General features: G+C 42.0%; 1 protein-coding gene across 1 annotated transcript; it reads left to right on the forward strand.

The window, feature by feature from the left end:
• Positions 1–300: 300 nt before the first annotated feature.
• Positions 301–14,406, forward strand: RAB11FIP4 (RAB11 family interacting protein 4 (class II); the record flags this gene model as incomplete). Its single annotated transcript, XM_010179270.1, has 13 exons — positions 301–539; positions 3,517–3,708; positions 5,225–5,359; positions 6,839–6,874; positions 7,621–7,720; positions 8,128–8,231; positions 8,795–8,935; positions 9,465–9,546; positions 9,802–9,939; positions 10,447–10,605; positions 10,946–11,089; positions 12,897–13,874; positions 14,386–14,406. Coding segments are annotated over 12 exons (1,587 nt in total), but the record flags the coding sequence as incomplete, so codon positions are not given.
• Between the last annotated feature and the right edge of the window lie 363 nt (positions 14,407–14,769).

A 14,769-nucleotide genomic window follows, 5' to 3' on the forward strand; every position in this document is an offset into this window, starting at 1 on the left:
ACTCCAAGTGCACTTTGATAGTAAATTAGGGCAAACCTGGCTGCATTTTATCCCTAGGTGTTGTGTCTCTGTCTCCTATAGAACAGAGACACCAAATCAGAGACAGTATTTGAGCCCTTCTGGATGGTGCAAGCTACCCTAGGGGCTTGCAGGATCTGGCCTTTTATAAAGCAGGTCAGGCTTTTTGTTTTATGGCTTTAATTCAGTATCACTATTGCTTGCAAGGGCATCCACAGAGTGGGTTTTGCTTCTCCTGTATCCTCTTAACTGCCTTGAATGATGATCTGAATTTTCTCCCAATTCTTCTTTTGCCAGGGTGGTGAAATCCAGGACTGTGCCTACTTGGACAGTGAAAGCGCCTACAGCGAGTCGGAGCTCTTTCCTGATGACGACACGATGACTCTAGCACAGCAAGAGGTTCACCATGAGTCTGACATGGACAGTGCTATTGAGAGTGCTCAGAGCTCAGAGGCCTTTGACATGTGTCGGAGCGAGGAGAAGGACGGTGTTCTTGGTGGCCTGTTTCTGCCTGGTGACAAGTGAGTGGTGGTTTTGCTCCTTGGCAGCCCTGTTTCGAGGCATGTGCCAAAGGACCAGGGAGGAAGGACCCTTTATGTGACTAATCCCTGCTGTGGGAGGCTGAGGATGCCTGAAGGATTTAGAAACTTAATATCCATTTACAATATAAGGGAGACGGATGTCCAGGTCCAATAAGTGGCTTAGACAGTCTCAGCCCTGGCTCCTTCTGGCATGTTCTGTGAGCATGCATGGGACTGGCATGTTGCGTGTTGAAGTGAAAGCATTGGGTCCCTCCCAAATGGATCACTGAATTGGCATCCCCCAAACTTAGGGTCTTCTGTGTTCCCATAACCTTTATTTGCTGCAGTTAAAACAAATACTTCCTGCAAAGCAGTGCAATATGGGGAATGCTGCTTTAGCTGTTTGTACATCTAGTTACCTGAAGATGTGGATTCTGCATATTTGTTTTTGCAACTCCATGTACCAAGTTAATTCTGTGTGTTTCTAATTTTCCATAACCTTTAGTGCGCAACAGTAACTTGTGTTTAACATGGATGTCCTGGATGTGTAACCATATTTTGCTGTTAACACAAGAGTGTCTCTGTAATCCTAACTTGACTCTTTCCTGGCGTGTACCTGGAGGGTGTACTGGGGGAAAGGGACCCAACTTGATTTAATCCCACTTTGAGCTGAGTTAATGCAGTACCACAGGACAGAGCTCAGCTGGGCTTGCTTTGTAAGCCTCTGCCCTATCTTCCCTATTTTTGGCTTGTCATCTTGGTTTGTGCCTCTTGAGCTTCTGTCGTTCCTAAGGCAATCCTCCTTCTCTCTCCTGGGCCACCTCGGCTGCTCTCTGTGCAGCTTCATTCCTACCCCTGAACTTCTCAGCTAGCTGAGATCTGGCCTTCTCCCACTTGCCCACGCAATCCCAGAGACTTTATCAAGACAATTCCAGTTCTCATCAGCTTTTTACCAAACTTGTCTCCTTGCCTTGCCATTCCCAGTTCTTCAAAGCACCCATCCTTGCGGTGACTGACTTTTCCCCGTACTGCATTTGAAAGGAGTTATCTTTCCTCCCAGCTGGGGAAGGCGGGGACGCGTTGTGCATCCTGCACCCTCCATCTAGGGGAACAGCAACTACTGAGAGCTACTGTGCTACTAATAGATCTTGGTTTATCCTCTAAGGCCTCCTCAGCTTTGGTAAATCTGGGAGAACACGTGGGAAGCTTCATGCTTTTGTCTTAAAAGACGTGATAGAGATTTCTACCTTGGCCAAACCACACTACCTGCTTTTGGAAGAAGCAGGCAGGTTGTGTATCAGATGTGTCAGCCTTCTGTGAAGTCCTGCTCTGAAGAACAGGAAATAGCTTTCAAAAAAACCCCAAAAACCCAAACCTGAAAGCTTCCTTCAGAAAGTGTTAGAATGGGGGAAACCAGCTGCTTTTAGCAACTCCTTGCTTAAGCAATAAGGCTGCTGAACTCCAGTCTGGCAAGTGGTGGTGTTCCAGGGCTGTTATGCTGGAGAGTGGATTTTATGGACAAGTACACGTTATTATCCCAGCTGAGGACTGGTCATTTACCTCCATCCTTGGGGAAAGTGTTATGAGGAGCTTCGTCCTAAACTGACTTGGTGTAACAACACTGAGATGAAAACAGCAGGTGCAGTTACGCAGATCATAGTTACCCAAAACCTTATCAAGACACGTTATGTCTGTGGCACAGCAGTTCTTTATGAATATATGTTAGTGTGATGTGATGAGCTTCTCACTAATTTGTCTCCCAGCCAAGGAGCCTTGTTAGATAAGTTTGATCTATTTCTAGTGTGAGTATTCCTATCTTCATGATTTTCATCCTTTAATAGTGTGCCAGGCTTGACTTGCCCTAATTTCTGTTAATGTGGATTAGATAAATGAATTGCAGGTTATAAATGGATCTCATCAAAACAAGAGAAACAAAAGAGCATACATCTGAAACGTTGGCAGGCTTCCTCTTCTACTAATTGCTTTTGGAAGGAAGGGATATGCAAATAATGCTTGCACCATCCGCCAAAGGAGCACTGTTGCATCTCTTGTTTACAGCTCACAAGTGTGGTATTACAGGAAGAGGAATCTCCCTTTCCAAAAGCACAGGGCATGGTTAAGAGGCTCAAGGCAGACTCAGAAGAAACCTAGGAGGTAATACTGTTTAGCTGCTGGAGAACATCATCAGCCGGGAGCTATTGTCCCATGGCTCAGTTGCTGGAGTTGAAGATCACTGTGCACTGAAGCAAAGGGAGTAAAAAACTTAATTCAATAAGCACAGAGTGTCAGCAAATCGAATCAGTGCCTTGTTTGTATTGCAGAAGCACTGGATTCTTCTTTGTGATAGGAGCAGTAATATGTCGAGCAACTCCAGGGCTTCACAAGCAAAACATTTGTTTCAGGCCTTAGATGTGCATTTTCTGTGTGGAGAAGTTTGTTTATAAAAACTTGTGTGTGAATTTATTGGCTTGTCTGTTTGAATGCCTTACTGAGGTAGGAGCTGAGCAAATCTGTGTAAAATACCTGCCTCTGTAACTTAGCACACTGCAGGGTAGTCTGGACTCTGGGCAGGAGAATTGCTGTGCACTCTCTGCAGCAAACTTGCTCCATTGTATTAGATGTGATACGCTCAAAACTGCTCCACCAGCTGCTTTCCTGTGGTGCCTGACTTCACCACCACATGGCAATGGCAATGGCAATGATGACTGAGGATGGTCGAGTTGTGCTCTTCAAAGTGACATGGCTTGTGTTGATCCAGATGCGTCTCACAGGTAGCTTGTTTGTAGACTCTCATGCTCTTGTCTTTCAGGGCACCATGTCAAATGCACATCAGATGTGTTTAGCACTTAAGGTTTTTAGCACAAACTAAGTGGGTTACAACTTCAAATGAGGGGACAAGCTGTAAAGGTGGAAGATTCCATGTGAGGTGAGGTGCTATCAAAGTCGGCCTTCAAGACGTTTTGACCTCTTTTTTCAGGTCATGTCCTCACAACCCTTCTGCAGCATGTGACCTCTCAACTTATTCCACCACCTCTCTGATCAGTAATGAAGAACAGTTTGAAGACTATGGAGAAGGAGATGATGTGGATTTTACTCCCAGTAGCCCATGTCCTGATGATGAGACCAGAACCAACGCCTACTCTGACCTTGGCTCATCTGTATCTTCCAGGTTGCTCCTTACTCATAAACAAACACTTTTTCAGTTTTGTTCCTCTCTAAGCACGGGTGACCATACCAGAGTTTACACTGGTTACATAGACTTGTCTTAAAAGCGAAACGTTATCAGTTCATTTTCTGTCCTGCAGTTGACAGACTACATTTAATAATAAGACCTACAGCAAATACATTGTTTCTAATAACCTCTGTTGGGTTCTGTTGAAATAACTGGGCTGTTTTGCTTGTAGAGATTTCTTTCTGTTGCAGGCAGTAGGTTTCACAGTTACGGGCTAGTATGGAAGTTATCTGCAGCAAGCTGGAAACCAGCTTAGTGCTACATACCAGCCCTGATGCAGTGGAGAGAAGACATACAAGAGAGCTGTTTCTCTATAGTGATCTGATATTTCAAATCCTGCACTAACCTGTAAGGTGAAGTGCTGTATACAGATGGGGTTTTGTTTAAAATAAGCATCCATACTGACTTTGAATATCTTGGAGAACATAAGCAAGTAGCTGCTGTTAGGAGCTGAAAATGCCACTACAGTCCACCAGTTTCCTGGATGTGACCTCAGTCTTTGTAGCACTTATGACCTATGCCCAAGTCAGTTGCTGATTTTAAAAACCTTCCCTAAGCAAAGGAATGGGTGAAGAACCAAGCATGAAAGTGCTTTAGGATCCATCTGCTTGGACCAATAACACATGAAGGTCTTGTGTTTCATTGCTAATACAGGACAAGCTCATTGCATCCCCCTGCTCCTCATGAGACCCCCATGTGCTACCCTCTGTTTCAAGCACTTGTGCCATCCAACCTTGGCACCTCTGTCATGCATGCAGAGCCAGCACCCCTCTCCTCTGCCCCTTCATGGTGATGGCTTGTGTCCTTCATACCCTGTTTCCTCAGGTTTATGCAGCCCTTTCCATTCTCATTCCTGGGGTTCTGTGCAATTCATGCCATGATTGCTCTCTTTTATTTGAATTTATTTTCTCTTTATCATGCCAGGAGCTACTGTTATCTTCTCTTTAGACCTATGTCCACTTCTCCGTTCCTCCTCATTCTAGGGTTCCTTCCGTCCTACCATCTGAGGGGGTTCATGTGACTTCTTCTTAACAGACCACTCTATTTTTCATCTTCCTGTCTCTTTCTCTTGGAGAAAAGACTCTTCAGGTTGCGTGCCAGGCTTTAGTGGGAAGATGGGCAAGATGAGATGGGGACATTGCTGAGGTGGAACGTACTAATGTAGCTGCTTTTGCTACATGCGTCGCATGGACTCTGTACCTTGTGCTATTCTTCCAGTCACCCAAACGGATTCTTTGCACTGACACTCAGAACCTGTCCTCTGTAAAGCCTCAAGTCAGACAGGTAGACTTGCCCTAAGACTAGCATCCTCCATCATCAGCTCTAAGTTAGATGAGCTGGTTAGAGGTGGTTCCCCAAGTCCCTCATCTGTGATTCTGACACACAGACAAGAGGAAAACCTTTTGTGAATTGGTTACTATAGCCAGTAACATCTCTCCTTTCCTGCAAACAGTGCTGGCCAAACACCCCGAAAAATGAGACATGTTTATAACAACGAGTTACTGGATGTTTACTGCTCACAGTGCCGCAAAAAGGTAAACCTACTCAACGATTTGGTAGCCAGGCTGAAAAACTTGAAAGCAAACAGGTAAGCAGCCTCTTGCACTGCTTTTAGCAATGCCCCCTTGAAATGGGACTAGATAGTAGCTGGAGGAGAGGCAGAAGAGCCCTCTCCTTCCCTGTATCCCATTCTGTCTTACATATGTGTTGTTCTTGTAAAACAGTAAGAAATTCAGACTTTGACATCTCGCCTGAACCAAAATGCAGTTCTTCATTAGCTAATAAGTATTTTTCTGACTTCAGGTGCAGACAGCATTAATAAACTCATTTTAACCAGTGAGCTTTTTGATAGCAGAGTGAGAGTGATATTTCCAGGAAGTTTTCGCAGGAAGTGGAGTCTGCTGTGTTGTTTAGTGCAGATCTGCAGTTAGCTACTGTTTTCTCCACGTGGGAAGGAGTGATCTGGCAGATCCTTAGGTAATGCATATAACCTTACATACACCTCTCCTAAAGCTATTGGTCAGCAGAGGTACTTTATTCCTGTAGGATTTTTTTTTTTGTCCTCAAGGGAACTTGGAAAAATGATGAATCCTATGGCAGAAGTTACTTTTGGGGTTCTTTGCAATTTCAGCTTTTTCCTTACATTTCTATTTCTGCCCCTCCATCCACTTCTAAACTGTGCTGAGCACTGGGAAAGAATCCAGTGCTTCCAGCAATCATCTGAGGTTTTTGAAGGAAAATATTTGGTGGGCTTCTAGCTCCCCCTAGAAACTGAATGTAAATCCTGCCTGTCTGCATAGTCCTTAGCACAGAGCGCACTGCACGGCTTCTCTTGATGACACAGCAGCATAGTACTTAATATGAACAGTGTTCCTGCCCTAGCAAGGAGTCTGCTAATGCCCAGAAGGTGACCAGCTGGGTCTTTGGTGATTTTATGAGTTGAGGCTGTATATACCTGGCTGAAAGAGAGCGATGCTCTGACAAAGAGCTGTGTGTCTGTGTGCACACAGATGTGACATCCTCTTAGCGAGAGATACAGCTGGATATTTTGATTTGGTTCTAGTGCTGTTGTCTGGAATCTGGTCCTTCATTTAGGTAATGCTAGTCTCTGGCTGCAGAAGTGAACTGTGGAAATGGAAAGCATCACAGTTCCTGTGCTAAACTGGGAAGCATTCTGGGGAAGGGTAAACTAACTGTTTATAAAATCAACTAAAAACTGAGAATCCAGAATAAACGTCCGTCACTAACTCAGTGTCCTTTTGTGCTGTTTTAATGTTAGTTTTGCTCTGGTTGACACTGACAAATCTCTGCTAAATAACAGTATTTGCAAATTGACTTATTAATGATCACAGTCATTTGTGGCTCCACTCATCTTCACGTTGTTAATAACTGCCGCTTTTGATTAAGTTGTCTAAGAATATTGTTCACAGAATAATTTTTTTACTTCACTAAAATAGTCAATATTATGTTTCGTTGTGCAGTTCAGCTAGGGTTTAAATTAAGATTGAATCCAACTCTGATAAAATAACTTTTTAATTCCTATATCATTCCTTCTGTATCCATGTAGCCCTAACAGGAAAATATCAAGCACAGCTTTTGGAAGGTAAGAGTCTTCAACAGTTTTATAAATACATGTGGAATCAGCTGTAACAACTCCAGAAGCTGGGGTGGAAGGAGAGAGGAGGAATAAGAGATTTCTTTATTTTTTTTCCCCCCTCTTTTTTTAAAGAAGCTCTTAGCATATGAAATTTTCTAGATTAACGGCACCGGCCAGTGCACAGTGGTGACCTTATTTGAAATTTCATAGAATAATAGAATAGCAGGTTGGAAGGGACCACAAGGATCATCTAGTCCAACCTATAAAGACAAAAGTACAGTTTAAATGAGATAAGCCAGCACCCTGTCAAGCTGACTCTTAAAATTGACCAATGTAGGGTAATTTACCACTTCCCCTGGGAGATTATTCCAATAAACTATTGGAATAATTATTATTCCAATTTCTAGTAAGCCAAATACAACTTAGTACATAGTATGAATAAGGAATAAGTAGTTTTTAAAATTGTGTTAATGCTGGTGGCAGATCCTATCAAAAGCAACAAAGAACTCACAACAGAAGTACTGTCATTGATTATTCACAACAGAAGTACTGTCATTGATTGTGCTCAGTATGACTTATTTAGCTACCAGTCTCTTGTAAGAGTTGTGCATAAAGCGTTTTAATTATCGCAGAAATGATTGCACAGATTTCAGCATCGGATGCTCAAAGTCCAAAGCTAGGCCGTAAGACAGTAGCCAGACTTTTTCTCCTCCATCCTCATCAGACAAAATATTCTCCTTCTAATCTTTCAGACAACTCTTCCACAACAGTAACTTCAGCAGCAGTAATGGCAGCACAGAAGACCTGTTCAGAGACAGTATAGACTCCTGTGATAATGACATAACCGAAAAGGTGAGAAGCTGTGTGCATTGTGATTAATGTACCCAACAAAATCCCGCTGGAGATATACACCCACTGACAAAACTCTCTTGCTCAGCTAGCAGTGATCTAAAGTAGCTCATTCAGAATGTCTGTGATATTCCATTTATATAATGACTTTGTTTCACCAAAAAAACAAGAACTGTGCAAGTACAGTTCTAGGCATTGCATTAGTAGTTCTTTACTGTGTGTTTGCATTGATCACTTTCAAGGAAGATGGGGGATCTGGGGAACTCAGAATTTCAGAGCTTAATTCTGCTACTGGCTTCACAGAGAAATGTACCTCCTTTAAAAAGAGTAGCATGGCTAAATGACAATTAGAAAGAGTAAAGTGGTGTATGAAGAGAGATTCAAACTCTCTTTTCCATTTTCCCTTTCAGGTAACGTACCTAGAAAAAAAGGTGACAGAACTGGAGAATGATAGCCTGACAAATGGTGACCTGAAGAGCAAACTGAAACAGGAGAACACACAGCTAGTTCACAGGTAATAAAGCATAGAGCCAGGTCTCTTTACCGTGTCAGAGCAGAGCTAGAACAAAGCTGGAGAGAAGAAGTATTTCTACCTGTAAAATATGACCAAGTCTTCTGCCTTAATGCTGACAGACAAAATATGATAAGGCACTATCTGAGAAGTCCAAGTGGAATAGGGCTACCTTGCTGAATTTTCAGCAAGCAGAGGTCTTCTAAGGAAGTTTCCAAGTCCAGAGATGTTACTGACTTGTAGAAGCAAGCTCCTCTGTTGTGAGAGAGGTTACTGCTGAATTTTTTTCTTGCATGTAGCAAGAGCAGAAGGCTGGATCATAGTCCCAACTTGTTGAAACTGAGAATGAAAGAATAATAGATGAAGGTGATACTCCTTAATTCTATGCGTATTAGGAAGTCTAAATACCAAGAGAGATACTGGGAGAGGTTAAATGCCAAGAGAGATAGTGAAGTAGAACAAAATAAAGAAATGGGGAAGAAAGAGAGAGGTAATGAAGTTGCACACTTTTTTTTTTCTTAAAGTACTTGTGAAGCTGGTACTGAAATGAGATTTGGTTTCCTTAGAGTTCACGAGCTAGAAGAACTGTTGAAAGACCAAGAAACATCAGCAGAACAGACCCTGGAAGAAGAAATAAAGAGACACAGAGAAGCATATAGCAAGTATGAAAAAGAGAAAGGCACCGAAATTGAACTGCTAAATACAAGGTAATAAATGTCTCAGTCCCACCCAGAACAGAGTACAAGTTCTTCTTTTCTTCGCCTTTACTTTGTGTGTAAATGTAGGCTGTTCAGAACCAGACAGTGCACAGATGGTTACAGGTTGGTAGTTCTGTAGAGTAGCTGTGCAGTTGCCTGTCTAATGCCCAAAAGCTTGGAGGATGGTTTACATTAATGCTTTAATCCACATGGCCTATGTAGACAGCTTAGCTAGGTATTTGGCATGGATTCAAGGAGGCAGTTGTGACCAGCTGTAGCAAACACTTGTGTCTGCATTTGTTTCTTCCTACTTAATTCTTTTTAGATACCTGTTGTTAGGGGCATAAGTTTCTGAGGGTCAGTGTAGCATTTCTGGCCCTAAAAACAAACAAAAAGCACCCAATAGCTCATGAGAAAAAATGCTAAGGTTGGAAGATTTTCTTGTTTGGTCTTTCTATCAAGTGGAAGTGAAATGGCTGTCTTGCATGTCTGCATTCTTGAAGAGGCAATTACTGTAAGATTTTTGTTATTGACACAGGGTTCAGCGACTGGAAGAAGAAAATGATGAGCTGAAAAACACTGTCACGCGACTGAAATCACAAACAGAGAGATTAGATGAGGTAATAAAACTCTTGAGTGCTTGAACCATTTAACAGCAGCTTTATTTGTGTAAGAACAAACTCATGTAGTGATTGGCCCAGCTTCTTTAACTTTCCTTCCCTAAACAAGAATATTGATGGAATTGGAACGCTGGTCACCTTTACTGGCAGCAATGCCCTGAGACACGTGCCAGTTTATGACTAGCTGTGTCTTTGTAAAACTGAAGCTAGCTCATGCACTTGCAAGCTAGCTATGAAGTTGCCCATTTATTGTAGGAAAGACAACGCATGTCAGACCGGTTGGAAGACACTACTCTGCGGCTGAAGGATGAGATGGATTTGTACAAGAGAATGATGGACAAGCTGCGGCAGAACAGACTGGAGTTTAACAAGGAGAGGGAAGCCACACAGGAGGTAGGTGTGCAGAGGGATGTAAGACTTGGGAATTGCATCTCATCTATGTGAAAGTCCATCTGGAAAAAACCAGACAGGATGGACACTGACAACATCCAGTGAATGCATTACTGGATTGTGTTTCTATGGGAATGCTACCCATAGGGCAATGAATGCTGCAAGAACAACTAATGAATGGCAATCTATGTTCCAAGGGGTTTTACAACTCTTTGAGAATTTGCAGCCTTGAGTATGTGCCCTAACATTCCCTTTACTAAATTTGCAAGGGGAATTATGCCTCTCAGACATGAAGCTTAGAGATCAGAGCCTCTTCCAGCTCTGAAGTGGTTTAACTGATCTGTACTTCCTTAGAAGAGTAAGTGACTGTGTTGTAGGAATGTCCAGCCTCAGCCAGGCTCACCCAGTGCTTCTGGCAGAGCACAGAGGTGCAGCACAAAGGTGGCTGTTGCCAGGGGGGAGCTGCTTGTGCAGGGGCTGGAGAGACATGGCCTACTTGCATGCCCACAGCTCATTGAAGACTTGCGGAAGGAACTGGAGCACTTGCAGCTCTACAAGCTGGAATGTGAGCGTCCCGGACGTGGCAGAAGTTCTTCATCCAGCGTGAGTGAATTCAACGCCAAAACCAGAGAGGTGGAAATGGAGCATGAAATAAAACGGCTGAAGCAGGTGAGCAGGGAAGCACCTCCCAATCAATGTGAAATGTACACGACTGCCTTGAAAAAATGCCTATAGCTCCAACCCCTAGCACACTGTCTTTAGATCTTATCTCCCCTTCCCACACAAGCACAGGACCCGCATTACATCTGTCTGGGACTTCTTTGCGCAGGCAACGTGAATTGTGCACATAAGAAACTCCTGTGAATCCTGTCACTGGTGATAAGAGAGTTGCTGTTAGCTTGCAGCCTTACTGTATGTCATCCAAGCTGCCTGTGATTTTAAAAAAATATTTTTTTAATGAAACATTGTAGGAAGAACTTAAAAGCAATGTCTTTTCATCCTTAAATAGGAGAATCAGAAACTTCGTGACCAAAATGATGATTTAAATGGACAGATCCTAAGTCTTAGTCTTTATGAAGCTAAAAATCTCTTTGCAACGCAAACAAAAGCCCAGTCACTGGCTGCTGAAATTGATTCTGCATCAAGAGATGAGGTAATATGCTTTCTTAATCAAGTACTACATCCAAAAATACACGTTTTTCAATGTAATTAACTGTCAAGGTTGAACTAATTGAAGCTGACAAATGAACAGCAGAAAAATCTGCTTTGCTAGGAGTTCAAGAGTGTTAGAAGATTGCCTTAAATCTAACTGGTTTTGAATGCTCCTTTTAATATAACTCTTCCATTTGACTCTCTCCAAAATCTGAATTATTAGAATCTCCATGAACTGCTTTACAATGGGTTTATTTTGACATCTTCTGTCTTACAGGATACTGTGTTATTATGACATTATTTCACACAAAAATTACCATAGCTAGTTACTTAGATTTTTACTGTCAGTTCTAGATTTATTTCTAAGTTACTTCAGTAACAAGCTCTCACTTAGATCTTAAATTTGAGCTATGTTTTCCCTGTAGCAGAGCTGAATTCTTGGCAAAAGTAGGTAGTGTGCAGGTAATAATCTGGTAATACTTTGGAAGGTATTATAGGGGACCCATTTGTATGTGGGCTGAGTCAAGCTGGTACAGCTTCCTGTAAGCTCCAGGACAGATAGTGAGATCAGGCCAGTGGATATGTAAGAGCTCCCAGGGGAAAAGACAGGTTAGTGATGAAGGAGATTAAAAGGCATTGTTTGCCTTTTATGCTTTATTTCTTCTGGACAGAACTTCCCATTTCTCTTCAAGAGGAGTCCTGAGACAAACCTTTTTACACGATCTGTACTTGAATGACCCTGTTAGCCTTAGCTCTTGGGCAGTCCCTTGAAATGAAGTGCATACTTGAGTTTCTTGCTGAACCAGAGCACTGTGAAGAAAGGCTGTTTAATTGTGGAACTCTAATTAGGTAGAAAAAAATTGGGCTTTTGCTATTGTCAAGACAAATCTTTATTTCTCCTTCTGAATCTCATTACTCTGGCTCATGCAAGGAACACCTAGCACTCCCTCTCTAAAGGAGGAAAGTGCCTTACAGTTCTGGCCCAGGCTTAGTAAAGCTCACAGACCTGCATAAACTTTTCCCATTGTGCCATTCTTCCTCTATAATTGAAGTGAAGGTAAGAAGCTGTGGATTCAGGGTGGGACTTTTATGAAGGCTAATGGAAATGGACACCCAAATTACATTAGCTTGAGGAGAATCTGGGGCTCTGACACTCCTGGGCAGCTTTGTCAGTTTGATAGTAAACATGCAGAGTATAAAAAGCAAGCAGGCTTCATCTTTGGAGAGTTTGAGGGGCCTTTCACAGCTCCAAGGTCTAGTGAAACACATGTCTTTAGTATAGAACATAGAATATTCAGTGGGTGGTTCTTCAGGAGTTATGTAGCTATGTTGTTTTGGGGGTGTTTTGGTAGGTTTTTTTTTAGAGTATGCACATGATGCAGAAGCAGCCTATATTGTTTCTAGTGCGAAGCACTGAAATCCCTGTTCTGTTCAGCAGCCTTTCATACAAAATGCTTTAGACTTCAGTAGATAAGAAAAACAATTAGTATCATGAAACTCTTGCACTGACATGAGGAAGCCCATCCATGGTGTGGGTGCAGGATGCATTGGTGTGTTAGAAGGGGAACTTGTTTCAAATGTAAAGCTTCCTGGTGTTGACTGTTCACCGCCTTCTTTAATAGCAAAGATCTTTAACTAAAGATCTGTCTCTAAAGATAGAAACACTGGGAGGAGCTAGACATAAAATACTTATGATGAAAGGGAATTGGTGATCCTGAGCAGGCTCTAATCTCTCACCTGTCTGAATTTCATGCTATTATGTAAACTAGTGAATATTTCAAATGTAACTTTGAAATGTTGTGTTTCAGCTCATGGAAGCCCTTAAAGAACAGGAAGAGATAAATTACAGATTGCGACAGTATATGGACAAGATCATTTTGGCAATCCTAGACCACAACCCATCTATCTTGGAAATAAAGAATTGACAAGGACAAGCAGCAACTGCCTGATATTTCTGTACATGCCACTGGATCTAAACAACACTCTGATACTGTAAATTAATCTATAAATATAGATAGACACTACGTGTGAGTGTGGGTGCGCGGGTGTGTTTATATGATGTTTGGTACACTGTTACTTGTCATTGAATTGGCTTGGTTAGACTTTTTCCATGCACTTTCAATACCTGTGATAAGATGGATACTGTATATTAATGTAATAACAATATAACTGGATCATGCTGTTTTAGATACTGGACAAAATGATTCTACCTCTAGTTGTAAAGGTAAAAAAGACAATGGAAACATATGGATGTGGCCCTGACTTTAGGAGCAAGAATTGTTTTTATGTTCTTCCAGGAATTTGGGTACCGCAAACAAATTAACATATCCAGGTTCAGTTCCTGACTGGTGCTGACCATGTAGTTTCCTATTTGATTTAGTTTTAGTACTTAAACTACACATAGGATAAAAAAAAAATCAAAACAAACAACTTTTGGGAAAAGGAAAGACACAAAGCAAAAGGGAAGAAGAGGAATATATTGCAGAATTGTTATTTGTGAAAAATCACCATCCACTTGTTTGCCACTGTCAGCACAAAGTGCTTTTTATGTGAGATCACTTTGGAGCTTGCTTTGGGATGCTCTGAGCCAGCCTGCTCTTTAGTGTGTGTATGCATGTGTATTTTTTAATGCCAGGGTCCCTGTAGCACTGAGGCTAAGAAGCTCTTCAAATCTATTCCCCTATTTTCAGGGGTTTATCATGGGCCATTAAGATGAACTCTGGGATCCTGCCCCTTCCCCTCACCCTTAATTTTAAACTTTTCACTGAAGGAACACATTCCAGTTTGCATGAAAGAGCTCACTTCATGGGGAGGATGAACAGCCCTTGAAACGTGTTGAGTTGCTTTCCCACCCCAGACACGCTGCACGCCTTTGAGATCATCATTTTGTGGGTGAGCTGTGGAGAGGACCAGCTGAGTCCTGACACAGTGGTGGAAAGAAGTCTGATGTGGAGTGACTTACCTATAGGGCAGTAAAAAGGAAAAGAGCTTGGTCTTGCAGAAGTTACCAGTCCAGACTGAGTACACACATGCATATCTAAACAGGGAACACATCCTGATTTAGATGAGCAGTTGTGCAGGTGCTTAACTTTAAATGTGTGCTGTGACTGCTCATAGAAGTCAGTGGGACAGAGCATAAACTTTAAAGTTGAGTGTATGCTTAAATGCTGCCTTAAATAGGGATGGACTTAAACTTGTGCCTGTGTTCTCCTGGGCTGGATCTGTGTACTGTAGGGCTAGGACCTTTTTAATTAATAATTTAGATTATATAAGGAGCTTATGGAATTGTTTGGATAGTTAAATGCTAAAAAAAAAAAAGTTATTCCATGCACTTTTTTTAAAGTAAAAATTTCCCACTTTTAATTCACACCAACTGGCACAGAAAAGTTGGCCCAAGTATCTGGCTCTCCCCAATGCATAGAGATGTTTCCTTTATTGAGTACACTCCCCAGAAGAATGTTACAGTAGCAATGACTGTGCTTTTCTGTGTATTTCTTGCTGTTGGCACTGTCTTGCCCCTAGTATTCTCTTGATGTATTTTGGTGTGTATATGTGATGCATTTTTCTGAGATTTGAATACATAAAACATGTATTCAGTTATGGATGTAAATATATATATATATTTTTCTGCAATCTCTGTGCTCTTACCTTCAGTGATGTGTTACTAGAGAGATGGGAATG

The sequence above is a fragment of the Mesitornis unicolor genome, unplaced genomic scaffold (assembly GCF_000695765.1).
Source record: "Mesitornis unicolor isolate BGI_N332 unplaced genomic scaffold, ASM69576v1 scaffold37112, whole genome shotgun sequence".
NCBI lineage: Eukaryota > Metazoa > Chordata > Aves > Mesitornithiformes > Mesitornithidae > Mesitornis > Mesitornis unicolor.